Source organism: Xenopus tropicalis, chromosome 3 (assembly GCF_000004195.4).
Source record: "Xenopus tropicalis strain Nigerian chromosome 3, UCB_Xtro_10.0, whole genome shotgun sequence".
Lineage (NCBI taxonomy): Eukaryota > Metazoa > Chordata > Amphibia > Anura > Pipidae > Xenopus > Xenopus tropicalis.
In genome coordinates this window covers 112,516,910-112,536,248 of record NC_030679.2, presented here as the reverse complement: position 1 = coordinate 112,536,248, position 19,339 = coordinate 112,516,910, and the positions used below count along the sequence as shown (strand labels likewise).

General features: G+C 43.6%; 1 protein-coding gene across 2 annotated transcripts in view; it reads left to right on the top strand.

Moving 5' to 3' along the window:
• Positions 1–17,748, top strand: part of rgma (repulsive guidance molecule BMP co-receptor a) — a 33,109-nt gene extending 15,361 nt beyond the window's left edge. The window contains exons 3-4 of one of the 2 annotated variants that reach the window (NM_203725.1): positions 10,725–11,239; positions 14,340–15,094. In NM_203725.1, the coding sequence (NP_989056.1) occupies positions 10,725–11,239; positions 14,340–15,041 (1,217 nt within the window). In that variant the 3' untranslated portion in view covers positions 15,042–15,094. Of the gene's footprint in view, positions 1–9,846; positions 11,240–14,339 lie in introns of those variants that run through there. The other variant, XM_031897781.1, reaches the window with a different exon arrangement.
• Positions 17,749–19,339: the final 1,591 nt, after the last annotated feature.

The window sequence follows — 19,339 nt, the reverse complement described above, 5'->3', positions numbered from 1 at the left end:
TTTTGCTCACATATTGATCGGTGCTTCTCAAGGTGCCTCTTTTTACTATTTTAGCTGCGCTCTTGATTGTCAGACTCATATTTTCTGCCTGTTATTAGATTTCGATTTTTTTACATTTTCCCTCTCCACCAAGGTAAGGGCTACAAGACCTATAAAATAAGAGCAGGAGAAGCCATCTGTTTCCAATGAATCCCTCTGTTTTTCTGGCTTGATCCTTGCCTTTAAATTCCTGTGAGCCTTGTTTTTGTTGGGGGAGGAGGACAGCCTCCACACTGGGGGTTTTGTTCCTTTCCAAAGTTCTCAGATTTCTATATCCCTCAGGTTTTATTCACCTGGAAATGTAGAAATATTAAATCCCCCCCTAATCAATACTTTTAAGCAAATGTCATGCTGTTGCATTGTTCCTCTTGATTTTGGTGCTGGTGTCCTGTAAATAATCGGGGAGGGTACTGTTTGAGGCTCTAAACAGATGAAGTGCTCCTTGATACAATATGTATGTGCGGTTAGATTCCCTTCTACCACCTAAATCCCTGCCTACGTGTTCTATGGGGTTTAGGCAAAAGTTCTTACAAAAAGTTCTTCCATTGTATATTGAACCGAGGGCCAGAGGGCCAGGCCAGTTTTGTAGGTTTCAAAAACTGCTACACCTCGGAGATTGATAAATAACAAGAAGGACGAGACTGTGGCACTTTTTAATGGGCTTTTATAGACTGCATAATATAAGGTTATTTTTTACTCCATGAATCCACAGGGAGAAAAAGAAAGCAAATAAAGAGCTGTTTTAATATAATGCAAAAATATACAACAGCATAAACTGTTATTCATGGTGATTTATTGAAAGGGAAAATGCCCCGAGGGGATTCTGTTTCACCCACTAAAAAAAAGAGCTGAGACTAATTTAGCATATCTGTATACTATTTTTGTTTGTGCACTGAAATTAATCTGCGAGTTGGACAGAGGCTGCCTTGTCGTCTAGGACGGCCAAACTATTTTGAGAAAAAAAAAAAAAAGCGAGGTGGTATAACCCTGATTACTCTCTAATTGCTCCAACGCTGCCTGCTCAAAAGGGATTTTCTCATAATATCTCAGTGTAGCTCTGGGTGAAAGATTAATGCCTCTAATTTCCTCCAAGCCCTTGTATAATCTGATCCTGACTCTATTAAAAAATAGCATTGCAGAGGCAAATCGGACACTTGCTGATAAAAATTAGGTGATGCTTGGTGCATCTCTTCTGTTCCTGGAGGGCTTCAAGAGCCCCTCTGGCTGTGAGAAGGAAGGTGATATATTAATTGATTGAAGTGCTTTGCAGGAGTAGCAGCACACCTCCTATCCAGTCTGTGTGGTTTGTTTAGATAAATATCAGGCTTAGATAAATATCAGGCTTATTGGAGGTTTATCAAAGAGGCTGATAAATCACCTTTGTGTCTCTCCTTGTCAGCCATGGGGGATGTGCCTGCTCGGCCCTGCTGAAACTCAGGCAAGAGAGGCCCTGGGCTCTGCACAAACACCACCCTTGGAACTTGTTTAAAGAGGCAACAAGACTTTCACAAGTGCAGATGAAATGCAGATGTGAAAATATTGTCTTTGTTTTTGGAGATCCGAAACTGTGCTTGGTACTTGGAATCTCTTATGGCGCACATTATTCAACAATTTCCTTTTTAAGAATTAATATTTTGTTAAAGGGCAAAAAAAATTGTGTGCACTGACAAACCAGAACTTGTTTTATCTTTCCCATCTTCCATAGCCAGAATCTAGGGAGCCGACACGTGCTTCTCAAGTTGTTTGACCCACAGCTAGGCAGGCATTCAGTGAGGATGTGCAAGGCATGTAGAGTACATGGATAATTACAAAATGCTGAAATATGCTGAAGCAGATCCCTTTATCTGATCTGACTTTACATTACAGCCTATAGAGATCAGATTTTGTAGGATCTTACAAAATCTCACACTGTTGTGTGATTAGCCCTTATGGCACAACTGCCTAGTCTGTTGGTTTTATAAACTACCTGTTTCATATGTCATTACCTTTGCTCTTGAACTTTTATTGTAGGCTTAAGGTCCCCATACACGGGCCGATTATAGCTGCCGATATCGATCCCTTGGACCGATTCGGCAGCTTATCGGCCCATGTAGGGGCAGAACCGAGGGGCCTGGCCTGAAATTGGCCAGATATTGATTGGCCAGGTTAGAAAGTCCAGTCGGTTCGGGGACCGCATCGGCTCGTTGATGCGGTCCCCGAACCGTCTGCCCCATTGCCGCATGCAGAATTCGATCGTTTGGCCCCAGGGCCAAATGATCGAATTCGCCTACATGCCTCCCCAATATCGCCACCCCAGCGGTCGTGCTGCCATTTTAGCCTTAACTTATTCTACTGTTATGTATCATAGATACATATGTGTCATAGAAAACAAAATTTGCTGGAAGATTTAGCAGTCCACTGCAAAAACGGCTTCATCAGCACTCGGAACAGCCATGGTATTTAAAAGAAACCTTTATTTATTCCATTTAAAAGCACATAGAGGCCTAGATTTAGCAGGCCCAGGAATAGTTAGGGGTTAGTAAAGTCAAGACCTTTGCTTATTAATCCCCTCCATATGCGATGTAAGCCCAGTGCTGTGTCTGATTCACTTCCTGTGTGCGGATTTAAGGCTGCGTATGCACCTGGCCAAGCTCATCCAATTACTCGCTCATCATTGCTGTGCACTATGAATTCTCTCTTGCCAGCAGCTTCTAATGTGCAGCTTTCTAGCTATATTGGCACTGTAGCTCCCAGCATTTACTCTCAACCAAGCTGTATCGCTCACAGGGCCACAGGCTCAGCATCCCACTGGTTTATATACCAGGGAATGTGTTGCACTTTCCTTGTCTTAGGAATCGCTGGAGAGTTGAACAAATTAAAAGACTTATATCCGTAAGAACTTGGAGAGCTTGGAAGTTAGCAAAGTAATGATCGTTTGTTATCAGTGCTTGGGAAAGGGTTTGTGCCGTGTGTGAGTGCTGGGAGTATGTGTGCTGACTGCTCTGAAGTATTCACAGCAAGTATTGTAAGATAATAAGAGCCTGGTGACAGCTCTGGGATGTATTCTTATCTCATAGATAAACCACGCCATGTGGGATTTCTGAAGGCATTTCCCCCTCTTTTCTTTCTTTCTGTCTGTGTTCAGTTATAGAGTGAGCTGAGCAGCCTATTGCACTGCCCTGGGTGTTTCTTTGTAGTCAGGCCACTAAGGTGGGACTGCAGATTTTATTGCTATATGTGCATTCTTGTTTTTAGCATACAATGGCTTTTTTTGTTCTTCCGCCTTCCCTCTCATTAATGTAGGAAGTGATGTTAGACTATGAAAGACTGAGGGCCAGATGAACTACTTTCTCGCGGCATTATACAATTTATGCTGTCGGTGTTACTCCGTGGCAGGCTGGCCTTGTTTGCTTAGCAAAATGTTTCCATGTGTTTGGTAGCTGATGCAATAGGGAAACGGCAGGCAAACCTGTTCTTGGGGGGCTGGGGGGGTTGCCGGTTGTCCATCTATGCAGTTGGGTATCCATGTTGAAAGGCCTTGTAGTGTTACCAGATCAGGTTTCTCTGGCAGGCACTAATATTGTTTGGGTGGTGTGTTCATGTCTCTGGCAGGATATGGAGAAATGTAATGCTAGCTGTAACCAAATGCAGATTCTGGCTGTCAAGTTCGGAAGGGGATTCTGGGAGGTGTAGTTCATAAGAGCTAAAGTTGTTCAGGTTGTACACACACACACGCTATTTATATAGCACCGTCTTCTCCTGCAGGGTAAGAATTGCAAATACAAGATATAACAGTGTGCATATCACTACAATAAATGCTCCGTTATAATTGCATATTGTTTGAACGACACTGGGTGAAGGACCTGCTCACGAGAGCTTACCATATAAAGCTAGCCTGATGCTGCCCGATTTGCTTGTTTGGCAAAGTTGTCGCCATCTTGGCCTTATTTGGCCACCCACACACTAGGCCAAATCTGGCTTACCTGATTTTTTTACGCCACGTGTCAATGCAGACCTCAACCCATAGTATTTTCACACCTGCTGATTAATATCTGCCCAATTTTAAGCCAGATCTCAGTAGGGCAGGCCCTTCGGTGGTCCCCAAGTACAAGCCAATGAGCTGATGTGGAGGTACAGAGTGGGCAGCTTTTATAAGCGTTAAACTTGTAGGCGGGTTGTACAGCCCAGCGATGGTGGGAGATGGTGGGATACAGTGTGTAGCAGAGGAATGCTTGGGCCCAGCAACGCATTATTTACCAACTGAATACATGAAGCATCAGACCATATGTCTCACAAGATCCCTGTGGTGATGGCATTGAATGAAAGAAACTCTGTGTCTTTAAGAAAAAGAGAGGTTGTTTTTTTCCACTCCTTCCCCCACCCCCCTCCTGAGTGTAACTGAAACCTGATCTAATCCCTTTGCACATGGGGTAATTTATTGGCCTATTGGGCCTCCCCTAATGGCACATTGCATTGTCTTTATTCCTGGGCCCGGGCTCTTGTGAGGCCTGTGCATTCCATAGGCTCTGTTCTCAGCTGATCTTTCACACCCCTCTGAGTACAGTCAAATAGGTTTTATTGGAACACTTTGTTATGCAAACAAGGCAACAATAATCAGCTCATTATTCCGCAAGATTGCTCCATTAACAGTTCAAAAGAGGTCACTGGAAGGACCCCAAAGCCCACAGACAAATATTCACTATTTCTGCTTTACTGATTCTTCTTTCCTTTCCCTTGAACGTTTCACTTTAGGCCACAGATAATTCCTTAGACAATAAACCTTGGAAAGCCTTTTCTTTGGTTCTTTCACTTTTATATGTGCCGTTTATTTAATCCTCATTAAAGCGGCAATGTGTTGCAAATGAGGGAGGCTGGGCATTTCTTTGCTGTAGTGGTTTCAGATTAGCAGCGCATGTATGCAAAGCCTTGGTTTTATTAAACTGGCACTGGAATCTCATTATTAACCGATCAGTCATGTTGAATCTGCTTTTCACATTAATGTGATGATCATAAAGGTCATTAACCAACAGGCTTTCAGGGAGTGCACAGATTCCGATTGCATACTCTCAGCTCACTCATCATTGTTCTGTCAATAGCAGTTGGGTAAGTGCAGGGATCCCCAACCTTTTATTTATGTGAGCCACATTCAAATTGAAAGAGTGTTGGGGAGCAACACAAACATGAAGAAAGTTCCAAGACTTCCAAATAAGTGATTGGCTATATTTGGCCTGTATGGTTGGCAGCCTACAAAAGGCTCTATTTGGCAGTACACCAGGCTTTTAATGCAAACAAAACTTGCCTCCAAGTCAGGAATTCAAAAATAATCACTTGCTTTGGGGGCATGGAGAGCAACATCCAAAGGGCTAGTGAGCAACATGTGCTCCTGTACCACTGGTTGGGGATCACTGGGTAAGGGGGTCAGACCCTCCTATGAACTTGGGACATGCATAAAAGACATAGAGGAGACGCTACTTACAGGCATATTTACCATTTATACTATGGCTCAATCTCCCCACCTGCTTGCTAGTGACAGTGTGATCCGGCAGGTTATGATTTGTGTATAGGGGTTAAAATAATGTCACGGGGCTCAGCCAGATTGATCAGGATGACTGGAAAATCCTGTAAGGCAGTGCCGTACAATGTTTTCATATAACGGACCAGTTACTGTATTTACCATACTACATTATAGGGGCCAGGTTCTGGCTTAAATAATGAGGCCATCCAAAGAGGCAGTGGAGATGTTGAGCAGTCTAAATGCCCTCTAGGAGAGCTACATACAGCCCACGACATGCCCACTGCAAGGCAAGGGTCACTTAGACTGTGAATGCATCTATCTTTTCTCATATTGGGACTGCACGGTCCCCTGTGTAAGCTGATTTGGCCCTGCACTTTGGTGGCTAAGTGGGCAAAGAGTAGACCTAGACGCAAATGGCCTGCTTAGGTCCTTCAAAATCACTGACCTTGCCTGACTCATTGCCTGACTCATTGTTTAAAGAAAGCGCTAACTAGAGGCCTGCTGAAGGAATTAGGAAGCTATGCGTATCAGGATCCACACCCCTATGCAGGCAGAGAGTTTACTTTATAGAGATTTAATTCACTTTATTTTTCTATGAATATACAGCAAAGCTTAGTAATGCAGGAGGGGAGCTTAGCTGCTATGCTTGTCTCAATGCTTAATGTTACCTAGCAATCTAATGGGGAAGTTCCTTGCCTTTAACTGATCACATGATTGTTTTGGGCATTTATAGTGACCCAGTATAATACCACTTTCAGGGCAGTAGGCAGAAGATAAAAGTATAGTATATTTAAGAAACATGACTATACATGTTCAGATTTTGGGGGGCAGGACAAGGACCCCAATGCCTTCCCCCTCCCTGTTACAAATGAGCAAGTGAATGTGTTGGCCCCATTTAAATGAACAAAAAGGTTATAAAGTTTTGTCCTTCGTGTGACAAATTTCACTGCAGCATTTTTACAACGTAGTAACGGTGATTAATGTTGTTACAGTGGGAACACTCGCTATCAGTATCGGCAGATGAAAGGTATGGCGGTTCCTTTTGCGAGATTAGAACTTACAAAGTACAGGTCAGGCGTTGTTCCAAGTTAACCGGGTAAACAGCAGCCTCAGCCCTTTTAATAGTGACTTTCTGGCAGTTAATATGCTGCCTGGGCGGTTATAGTGTGGCCCTTGTTTCTCTATCTTCCTGGAAATACTCTGTGATATTTGTATAAAATAAAAAATTAAAAAAGTTGGAAAATCCCACAGGCATAAAAATGATGCATGAAGCCAATTAGTTCTATTGAAAAGAAACAAGATTTCTGCCCTATTAAATACGGTCGCACCTTTCAGGGTGGAAATGAGTCTTGAATGGAGGGGGGTTTCCTAGCATTCATTTCAATCAGCTAATTTTTCAATCTTCTGGTCTCCCTGTTGAAAGATGTGGCCGCCACAAGCCAAGATATGTTGGCACGTAGTTTTTTTTTTTTTTTCTTTCTGTGTCAAAACCAAGTAAACAAAGTTCTAAAGCAGTGGGTGCCAACAATACCAATGGGTACTGCCAGGCATGAGTCACACAAGAAGGTTTTGTGATCCATCCAGGTTTCAAACAACTGCGCTATTGAGCAGGCGCCTGACATGAAACCCTGCCTTATAGATGCTAGGCCGCACTATAAGCTCTACTTTTGAACTCATGGATTTTAATGGAGCTTTCCTTGACCTTAATTTAGCGAACACCTCTTCCCACACAAACCTCCTTTCTTTTTTTTCTCTGCTGGCAAAACAAGGAGCCGCACATGCAGGCCGAGCCAGAGTACAGGTAGGTCAGTCAGAAAGCCCGAGCCATTAAATGAGCCACCTGTGCTAACGTTCAGATGGGCTTTCAGCCTGTTCCACGAGAGCTCCCTTGGGACTTGTATGGACATCCACTGCTGCTCGGCATTTAGCCCCTTTCCATATCCTCTTCAGCACTATCCTTATTAGTCGGATGAGAGTTCCTGTATAAATAATGTGCATCTTTACAGTCATATCACAGATGTCGGTTCTTTGCAGAGCCTGTTGCCGTTCCACCGTTTTATCCAATCCTATAGAAAGAGTGGAGAGTTGGGCTTGGCATGTATTGCCTGGTTGTTATATAAGCAGCACCTCCAGTAAACACACCCACAGCCTGGAAAACAGTATGTTTGTTGTATGAGATGAGGAGCCAGAAGCCGTCTAACTCAGTTATTCATATTACTAAAAAAAGTACAAATATTCTTTTTTAACTTTCTCCTAAGATAAAAGGGTTTATAATTATTTTAGTAGGAGCTGCCATAGTTTAACCCTTGTGGATTTTACTCTTTCCAGGAAAAATCAATTGCAACCAATCAGAGATAAGCTTCTATTGATCTTATGCAGTTAGAATAGTGAAAGCAAATAGCTGATTGGTTGCTATTGGTTCTTGCTGACTGAATAAGTTACATCCTGTTGCTGTATAAGCTCCCAAGTATATGGGTCTGTCAGATGTATTTACTCAGTAATGAGGGATCTGTGCTTGATGAGCACATCCCTGTCTGCCATAAAGCTGTGTATGTATTAACCATATATGTGCCAGGTATCCGGACACATCCTTGCTGCATTCAGGTGTTAGCTTTTGACGCCTGCAGCCAGTATGCACTTTCAGATTGTGTGGATGTTTGGAAAGGGAGGTGGGAGGAAATGGTGTGTTTTTTGCCTTAAATGCCTCACCTGGGAACGCAGCTGTCCTCAGCGCCCCGGGGTTAAATTTCTCAGCTCAGTCTCCATAAATACATTGACACATTGTATACTGTGCAGCCATCCCTGTCTCAAGGTAAAAAGAGCCCCTTCATGGCAGCCCCTGTGCCAACAGCTGAAACCACTCATTTAGATATATGACCTAATGAGAAAATAGCTTGTTGTATGTTCAATGTTTAACAAAGGCTTTGGAATATTTACCCTTTGCATATAGGTTATTAGATACTGTGATTTTTGCTTTATTATGGTTATTGTCTTTTATAGAGATTGTCATTCATATCAACTTCTGGCCCAGTAGAGCTTACTATTTAAGGTCCCTATTACATTAACACATAATATTGGCAATGTTACCAGGAATCACTTAACCTGACTGTTTTTGGAATATGGGGATAAACCCCACGCCACCTGAGGGAGTACATACAGACACCTTGTAGATGCCCTGGCTGGAATTGAATCCTGGACCCCCAGCACTGATCTTCTCATTCTCGCTCTGATGCATAATTCCGTGGCTGCGGTGCCACACTCGGGAAATTTTTGGTGTGTTTTAGTTAATTCTGAAACCTTCCTAGAGTGTTAGTGCAAGTGTGGAAGATTTGTCAGTATGACTGAATGGGAACTACACCCCTACTGCTTGCTGCTTCCACTCGTCATTATCTATGGCTTCCAGGCACAGAGACCCATTTATTATAATTACTGTGAATCATTCAATTACTGAACAAATTGATGCTCTTGAGAGTAAAGTGAAAAAAAAAAAAAGCGTATGTTAGCAGAGTGCAAGGGGATGTACCTTTCAGGTTCTTAGGGGAGCAGAACCAGCGGCTCCTGGGGGCCCAAGAGTATAGAGGAGCCTGCACAGGCTGTGAATGATGTCCGGTTTGAATACTTGCATGGCAGACTGGCTCCAAAGTATAGGACCCCTGTAGTTGTATATCTACTGAGATCCCATAAGGTGCTGAGTGAGAACAGCAAGGGTTGTAGTGGGGCAGCGGTTGGCCCGTGGCTCAGCAGGCCACGTGTGTACGTGCGACAGAGGCCACAGGGAAGCTACAATATCACCAAGTGCACAACAGGAAGCCCTGGGCTGGGCAGCGGAACAGTTTACACCTCCCTCTATAGTTGCCCTTTAGTTCTTTTACAGTATATTTAAACTACAGAGGCAGCTTCTTTGTTTTGGCACCAACGCCTGCTCAGGTTATGCTTCTTCAGGCACAAACAAGCAATACAGAATGAGCTGTTCTGCAAATGCAATTCAACTGAAACTCCCAGACAGCCAGCCCCTGCTAGAATGGGATACAGAAAGCAGTCCCATAATGTGCTGTATTATTCCTGCACCCTAGATTCAAGCGGTGCTCTGCTCCCATTTATAAGATATAGTGGCTGCCCATAGGGGCCTGTATTGGGTGGGGGGAAAGCAGGCATGCATGCATTCACAAGCCCCTTGCTGTATAGGGAAACCCCGCAGTGAGGGTCCCCCCATGTTCAGCAGTGTCTCTCAGTTACAAAAAGCTGCCCTGCCGCCCCCTCCCAAGAACATATCTCCAAACATCCAGTAAGGTGTGTGGGGGTGGGTGTCAGGATTAGCACGGCCCTGCCAGGCGGGATGGCTCTTTATTGCCGGCTGCATTATACTGGCTGAGTGCAACTGGCTGACATTTGTACTTGGTCTGGCCCAATAAAGAAGGACTTATTGACTCGCTGCTGATTGTGCTAAATACACAGGCGCTGTCCGTGCTGGAGCTGCTTACTCTCCCTGAGCCCTCAGCTTCACAATAATTGTATTTGTGGTTGAGAAACAGTCTGCGGTGCAACAAAACAGCAATGAGTTTCATGTGCCCCTCGCTGCACTGCTGACCCTTCCACCATAGCATGGCCAGCCCCTTTCCTCCAGTCACTCACTATGGTAGGATGGTGCTAGGAGCGCTGTATGGATTCTGTATAATATACTGCTCTGGACAGGGTTTGGGCTTTTCCTGTCTTCCCATTCACTTTGAATAAGGGGAATTTTTAATGTTTTGCAACTCTTCCAATCCCATAGAGCAAAGTGCTAGGAGTTCCCCTCTGTGCCATTGTCATACTACCCTAGGTAACTGTGTCCGTTCTATGTACATAAAGCATCATACATACATCTGTATGTGTTTGGTGAGAGCTGCCACACTGGTTGCTCTAGCACGTATGTGTGACAATGCCTTTACAGACCCAGATGAATTCACTTCTCTTATAGAATGGTAACAGGCATGCTTGGCTCGGCTCAGCAATAGGTTATTTACTTGGGTTTGGCAAGAAATGGTGTTTTATTTTCTCTAAATGGTAAATATAATATCCTTTAAATACCAAGTAAGATTCCTGGAAACCAACCAGGAAGTGCTGATGTTTGTAAATGAGGGTGGCGTGAAGTTGCTCTATAGCATGTTGTGTGTCGGCTGGATGTTGACTCTCTGTATTTCTCTCCGCATAGTGAGCTCATCGTGCAAGATTTTGAAGTGCACTGCCGACTACTTGCAAGCGACTTCAAACCCACATCATCACGCAGGACCTGAGGACACAGTGGAGATCTGCACCGCACTGCGCACCTACGCCCACTGCAGCCGACGCACGGCACGCACTTGCAGAGGAGACCTTGCTTACCATTCAACTGTCCATGGCATTGATGACCTCATGAGCCACCATAACTGCTCCAAGGATGGCCCCACCTCTCAGCCACGCATACGCATCTTGCCTCCAGGGGACAGCCAAGAGCGCTCCGACAGCCCCGAAATATGCCATTATGAGAAAAGCTTCCACAGACCCTCTGCCCTTCCAAACTATACCCACTGTGGCCTCTTTGGAGACCCACACCTTAGGACGTTTTCAGACACTTTCCAGACCTGCAAAATACAAGGTGCTTGGCCCCTCATAGACAATAATTACTTGAATGTGCAGGTTACCAACACTCCCGTGCTTCCAGGATCAATTGCCACAGCCACCAGCAAGGTAAACACAACATATTTGCACATGATTATACCTCATTTCAAGGGTTGCCCCTGGGTTGCCAGGTAAAGCCGCTGAGTGACATTTGCAATATGTACTTTTCACACACCAATAGTCTTCCCAGCTGCCCATAAAGCTGCTATAGTGCTGAGACCTATTTTGTTATATATATTGACTTTCTTTAACAGCCGTACAGTGCTGTAGCAGAGACAGTGGCACTGGATATTTATAGAACACTTATATCCTATGGGCAGAGTTGTGCCCATTTCTACGATCTTTATTCAGATATAGATCTATGATTTCTGGGTCTGGCTTAACTCATGTCCCAGGCAACCAGCTGCTTCCTGTTGGGTCAACAAACCAAGGAAGCAGAAATAATGCCTCCCCGTAGCCCACAAGGCACATCCAGGCTTTAGTAACTTGCCTCTCATTGTCCTTTGTCACAGGGATGGATTAGTTTGGCCTACCTTAAGTCATTCACTTTGGAGCAGCTCACTATTTAGACTTCAGCAGCAATTTCCCTGATGGTATAACAGCCTTCCACAAACAGACTGCACATTAACTATTATAATGCAGTGTCCCCTCGCCTGTATCTGATTTCAGGAAGGCCCCTTGAAAGGGCAGCTTGAGCCACAAAGGTCCCTGCAAAGCCTTTATGGCAACTTTCTAAGGAAGATCAGATTGTGCGAGTAGGTTTCTTGTCAGCACTCACCTAAGGGGCAGATAAGGTGCAGCACTGAAAATGCAAATCATTTACATAAGCTTTTAATGACCTTTGGGCTGAGCAGTGATTTAGTAATAACAGGCCTAGCCTGTATTCATGTAAGTCATGCCCTGAGGAAATGCTAAACATATATATATGTGCTGTGAACTATCCCTATTCTCCTGTCACATCCAGCATTACCATTACCTATCAATTACTTGCCCATTTTATTATAGCCACCTTCTTGGCATAGGTTGGCATCAGTGACTCTCCCACGGGCATTTATTTGTGGCATCAAAAATGATGCCAGTTTTGTTGTTGATGTTATGTTGTTTTTTTTAACCAAGCCCAATATTACTAAAATACTTCGCTAATGTGCATTGATCTTGCATTGTATTTATAGTTTGCTTGTACGATAAATATATATATATATAATATTAATCCTCCAGTAAAAGGTTTGTTACTGTTAGCAATCACAGCAACCATAACAAAAAGACTATCCTATATATAGGATACGACCTAGATGAAATAAGTGCCAGCTTTACAAGCAAAGATTAAGAGTCCCGTGCTCCTACTGATAATATTTTCATGCATTTTTCAGAAAGTGTATGGTGGCCCACTGATCCCAATGGTTATCCTTGTACTATGGTTATCAGTTGGTTCAGATATGGTGCATGTTAGAAGAAGGTGTCTGCAAGTATATGGTATAGCAGCAGATGAGAAAGTGATGCATTCCCTTGTGTTCTGCTTGTCTGGCAGAACGATTGGGACAACAGAAAGGCAATAATGGCATGTATTGCTCGCTGTGGGGTATCTGTTCGGTCCTCTGGACCATCAGTTGGATACCAACCAGGACAGGCCCTTTTATTAGCCTTAAGTTTTGAAGTCATCGTGTGTCTACTTTTAAAAAATCTTATCCGTCATATGAGGGAGTTTAATTGTAGAAGGCTGAGCTATATACTTGGAACAGGGTTTTTAAAGGGAAATGGTAATTTGTCCAGCTTTGCACAGCAATGAAGTGCTACAGAGTTTGTATACTGATGTGTTACTAGATCAGCACATCCACACAACCTCACCCTATGGTGTTGGGCCAGGCTTTCGCTTCCCCTTCTGTTACAGCACCCTCTAGAGGAAGTGCTGATATAACTATTCATTTTCATAGGAGTTTGTAGCGTATTGTTTCAACCAATTGGCATAATGTTAATCAACGCTACTGGACCGCAGTATAGTATAGGTATGTAACATTGCCAAGACATGCCACCTACATGGCAATAGCCCATTTATTACAAATTACCCATATTTAAGCCTTTAGTAGAAGCAAAAATAGTCATGGAGGTCTGTTTCTTTATGCAAAAAGAACTGACCGTGATGCAATTGCTGGAAAAAAATGTGCTGCCAGCGAAGGCGCAGGGAGTATAGTATTTCAGGGGAGGAAGCGAAAGAATACGAGGTCTGGGAGTCAGCAGTAACACAGGACTGATGGATTGACCTCAAGCAGAGATAGGAGAGGGTAATACTGTACCAGAGCGAGATGTTGTGTGTGATAGAATGTTATCCTCAATATAAAAGAATGCCAGGGATTAAAAAGCCTCTTATGTTTGAAAGCAGTGGATCGAATAACAGACAGTGCGGGGGTAACAGCTTTTAATTGCATTTCCGTGTCGCTATGAAGGAATCAGAATATTATAGGAAAGGAATGGCACAGCAAGACATGCTTCCCTTATTCCGGAGGTCAGTCTCACTGGATATGGCATTCTGCAGAGAATTTCCCTCTTGAAAAAAAAAAATATATATATATGTTGTATATGCTCTATTTTGGCACTGAATTGGTAAATCCAAACTTGCAAAAATGCATCCTTATCTCTGCCTTTCCTGGCTGTTCTACTCGGGCATCAGCAGATATCCCTAATTTCTCTTTCCTTATGTTGTCCCTCCAGCCAGTGAGGCCTTTCAAGAGGCAGGAAAATGCAGCCTGTGGCCCTGCAGATCTTCTGAATCAGAGCGTACTTACCCAGAGGCATTTTATTGTTAAACATCTGGATAGAATGTGTGGCCCGTCCTTATGGGAACAAAATGGCCTTTACGGTCTCTTTTTTCAGGCCTTTTCCAGCACCCTGGTTGGGTCCTGCTTTTAAAAGTCTTATCATGAAATTTAGTAAAAGTCATAAACATTGCTTTAGGGCTAGTAACTCATAGCAACCAAATGGGTGACCAGTAATGCTACAAGCTGATTGGTTGCTATGGGTTACTAGGCCAGTTGAAAATATTTCAACTTTTATTACATTACCCTGTTTTGCTTTTAGGCTAAAGAGCTGTCAGTTTGTACAACAGGCATATATATATAATATATATATGGCTTCAGTCACAACTAATAGAATTTGTTCTAATTTTGTCTTTCAGTTGACAATAATTTTCAAGAATTTCCAGGAGTGTGTGGACCAGAAAGTATACCAAGCTGAGATGGATGAGCTTCCTGCAGCTTTTGTTGATGGTTCGAAAAATGGTGGGGACAAGAGCGGAGCCAACAGCTTGAGAATCATTGAGAAAGTGGCAGGGCAGCACATTGAGATCCAGGCCAAGTACATAGGCACCACAATTGTGGTCCGGCAGGTGGGTCGCTACCTGACCTTCGCTGTCCGGATGCCAGAGGAGGTGGTGAATGCTGTGGAGGACAAGGATAACCAGGGACTTTACTTGTGCCTCCACGGTTGCCCTCAAAACCAGCAGATTGACTTTCGAACCTTTCACTCGCAAGCCCCAGAGACTGGTCTCAAGAGGCTAACCAGTGCCGCCTCCAGTGCTGCTTCCTTCACTCCACAGACCGCAGAAGCCAAGTGCAAGGAGAAGCTGCCGGTGGAGGACCTCTACTTCCAGTCTTGCGTTTTTGACCTCCTTACAACAGGGGATGTGAATTTCACACTAGCTGCTTATTATGCCTTTGAGGATGTGAAACTATTACACTCCAACAAGAACAAAGTCCATTTGTTTGAAAGGACCACAGGCTTGGGGCCTTCCAATACAGCCCCCTCAGCAGGAGTGGATGTTCCCCAACTCCTAGTGGCTTTGGTGTGTTTGATTCAGTGCTGTGCAATGTTGCTGTAATTCTATGTTTACTGTGTAAATTCCCAACTGAATAGGACTATTTAAATAAAAAAGAAAAAAAAAAAAGAGAGAGACAGCTGTAGTTGAGCAGTTCCCCTTACCGAGATGTATTAGGTATTTTAAAAGCACTCAGAAATGTCAAAACATTTTCCCTTAACTTACACACCCAGCGATTGACTCCGAAAAGGCAGAAGCAGCAGCAGTGTGCAATTCTCATTTGGAACTGTGCCTAATGAAAAAAGGACTGCTGGCAGGAGAAAGCAGCCATCGGTTTAGCTGCTGCGCAACTGCATCAAGTATTAACCCCTTCCCACAAGAGTGTTCTTAGTGATGTAGAGCAGGGCAGTTACCCAGCTGTCAGGCAGTCTCAAGCAAATCCCACGGCTCTCTAGCCCAAAAGGAAATAGCTGTTAGTGCACTGGTATTTTTATGGCTATCGACATTACCTAGGGCAGTTCATTAAAAGCACCATACCTCATCTACTGGAGATAACAAGCGCAAAAGCAGAGGGGGTGGGTGCCCTCTGTAGCTCACTTATGGTACTGCAGGCATTGTGGTGGCTGTGACATTTGTGAATGTGGCTTTGTGTTTCATAATAAGCTCTTAATGCATGAACTGTTATTGATTCTGGCCCAGAATGAGATGCCTTGTAAGGAATGACAAGTATATTCATATGAAATGCCAGAACGTTGTTTGTGTAAAGGTTCTCTTGTGTAGTGCTGGTATTTATTCAGTTCTTTAAAAGGGGTGGCAAACTGCTATATGGCAGCTTTTGTTCCCAGCCCCCCCCTCCAGGGGATAACTGACTACACCTCATTATGGTTAGCCCCCACTCCAGTGAAAGAGGCCCTGTCTGCAGGCGAGACAGTGTTAGGGACTGCAGAAGCCTTAAAAAATAGAACCACCCAGAAGTCATGTTGGCATTGCATTGAGCCTTCCCAGCATCGGACAGGTGTGTGGGGGTCCCATCACCGGGCGCCCCCCAGTGGGTGGCTGTAGCAGTGCAGGCAGCATTTTGGTACAAGTGAATTACTGGAACAACTGTATAGTGTAAATACAACAAAAGAGAAATCCCTATGTAAAGCAAAAGAAATGCAACGTGTATTTGTATGTAATTTATGTTGTCTCTAATATATGGAGCTCTCGTGTTCTTTTTAGTCTCGCTGTACATAGGAAAAGGTGTAATTTGTTCCAGTGTAAAAAAAATAGATGTGTTTACTACTTTTTTTTTCTTCTGTTTTAACTCTTTCTTAACTCCTTGACTGAAAATGAAAACCTAGAAGCCAAGTTGCTGCGGAGGTAATGCTGCAGGGCTGTAAACCTTAGCCTGGGGCTCTGTAGTATTTGTGAAACTACATCTTTCAGAATCCCATGCAGGGAGTTGTAGTACAACAATAGCTGGAGAGGCACAAGGTACTGTAGGACATGTACGTGGCATCTACCGCAGCTCATATACCTTACCCACTCCATTCTTGTATGTATGTCCAGGTTCCTAGGCAGAACAATACCTCCTAACACTTCTGGGAGTTGTAGTTGTGGGATGCCGGGGGCTGCTTAGCCCTAACCTGGCACATACCATATACCCATATTGGTTTCAGAAGCATTTCCCCTTTGCATAGTCGATTCCATCCTTCTGACTCCAGTTTATTCCTGGTTATTTCCTTGTAATCATCCGACTGCTAAACATTCCCCACAAACATCAGCCCTGCCTTGTTTTATAGCTGGGGATTCCACATGCGGGATCAGAAATAGAGCAGCGGTCCTTTATTGGAATGAATGTAATGTTTACACTAACAAGACAGAGAAGCATTCATCCAAGTTAAATATGTGTAAGCACTGCTGATATCCCTATAGAAACATAGGAAGCAGGAACATTGGAGAAAAGTACAGTGATGTAGCTGCCATGGTTCCCAGGAATGAGGGAACAGTAGGCCTGGGCCTGGGCATCTATGGCTTCTGTGACTCCATAATGTTATTAAGATCTGTAATATTTCTGTCATAGAGTGGGAAAGGACTGGTGGATTCTGGGAGAAAGAACAACACTCTCTCCTGTTTCATTGCAAAGTGATTAAGTAATTAAGCATTGTGTCCTACTACCATTAAAGAGACATAATCATTTCATTCCCAAATACATATATAAAGTATTTCCCTATACATTATTTTCCAGCGCTACCCATTTCTTTCTGTGTCCTATTTAAGTCTAGTCTTCAGCCCTGTGAACATTGCTTTTTCCATCTTTCTCCTAAATCCCTAATGACACTGAGTGGGTGGATAGAGATGCAGCACAGAGCAGCGTGCCTGCGATGGCGAATACAGGTGTGTATTCCCCTCTGTACCTGCGTCGGCATCCCCACCAGATGGGCACAGTGTGGGTCCCATCACACATCCCAGACAGTCGCCCATTGGACATCACTGCTAAATGTTCCGTACATGTGCGATCATCACTTTGCAAGAATTACATTGGTTGTGCTTAGCGAGGAAAGGATTATTGCCGGCATTTTCCCTGTCTATAAAAGTCAAGTGAAGCACTTTATTTTGGTGGAATTTAACAAAGGACCTGGTTAAATAATGCCAAGATAGACCCATCCGTATAGTACAAGGGACAAAGGGAAACCAATTCTGTTCTTAAAGTCACAGAAACATTGCCTTGTGTAGATAATGTAAATTATTTATTGAAAAAATTCAAGTAAAAATTTTTTAACAACGAGCCTTGCGTCTTTCATTTATTCCCCCCCCAATGCACTCTGGTGATCTCCATTGTCTCTTGCACCGCACTGTAAAAAAAAAAAAACTCCAGAAAAATATTCTGTTTTCAGCACATTGACTGGCAACATTCCTAAATCTTTTCATCAACAGAAATAGTGCCAACATGGCCTGTGCAAGTGTCTGTCACATCAGTAAGCTTGCTGACACCAGCACTTTCACCATAGCCTCATTCAGGGGTATCAGTAATACTAATGGCAGGGGGCAGCCAGCATCCTAGTTAGGGCAAGAATATGTGTGCGCCAGCAGGCTGTGCCACTGGCCCCATATATCTGCAGCTCTAGCGCTTCTGTAGGGATGCCTGTGGGCTTTATACCCCAGGTCTGAATCCCCTGTTGTGCCTGTGCACATTCCATAGGGGCCACACAGACAAGGTGTAGTCTGGAGATATTTGTTCATTGCGTAGATTATTGCAGGAATGACATGTCTCTCCCCCAGTGCTTATGCACAAAGCGATGTCCATACAGAATGGGCTTGTAGAGCTGGGAGTGGAAGAACCTGACTGGCCTGCAAAGAACAATGATCTCAACCCAAGTGAACACCCATGCGGAACACTGAGTGCAATCCAGACCGGATCCTCAACATCACTCTCCAGACTTACTCATGCTTTTGTGGAAGCAAATCCCACCAACAATGTTCCCTTTCCTAGAGGAGTAGTGGCTGTTATATAAGCAAAAGGAGGAACAACTGAGATGTTGGACAGCAGGGTGAACTTGGCCATATATATATCATGAAGCAATGTAGTATCAGCTGATTCAATCCTAATTCAAATCAAGCAATTCACAATCACATTGAAGAGTGTATCCAAAAATATACCCATGCCAATTACTCCTTCCCCCAATAAAACAACATTGAGTCTATTGCAAAGTTCAGAAGCAAAATGCAGTATGTTTTTCCTTTCATAACTTGCCCCAAGCTGCCCACTATAATACGAACAGATCTTCATCGTCTGCCAACAAGGACCCGCTCCTGTGACCCAGCATTTCCAGTCAATTAACTGCATAGTATAATGAAAACATTTCCAATATAATTCAGAAATGTAACCCCTTGATTCAGGTTCTATAAAAAGGGAGAAGCTCCGCTCCATGAAATCAATCAGTAGTAGTATTTGTTATTGTATGAAGACATTCATGTTCCTGGGCAGGGGCAGACTTGTACATCCAATCACATGCGGAAATGATGCTCTACTCACAACACTTAAAAAAAAAAAAAGGACAGGCAAAAAAAAAAAGCCAAATCCAAATGTAACCTCAGCGTCATCTGCTCCATGCCAGAAACTCTTGTGCCAACCTGTTAACAAGCGCACAGTTTAACCCACTCAGCTCTCCATTGTGAGCATTTAAAAATTTTAAATCTAATATTTTACTCATTTTGTGTCTCCGCACTGATTTGTCTTTTTTGGAAGGGATCACTAGATACTTCTGTTGACAGATCAGAGCAAGTTGGTAGCTCATGTTAATACTCTTATTACTCTACCCATTTACTGCCACCAGCAAGGAACACGCTTGCACCTCATGGGGCAAATTTATCCCTGA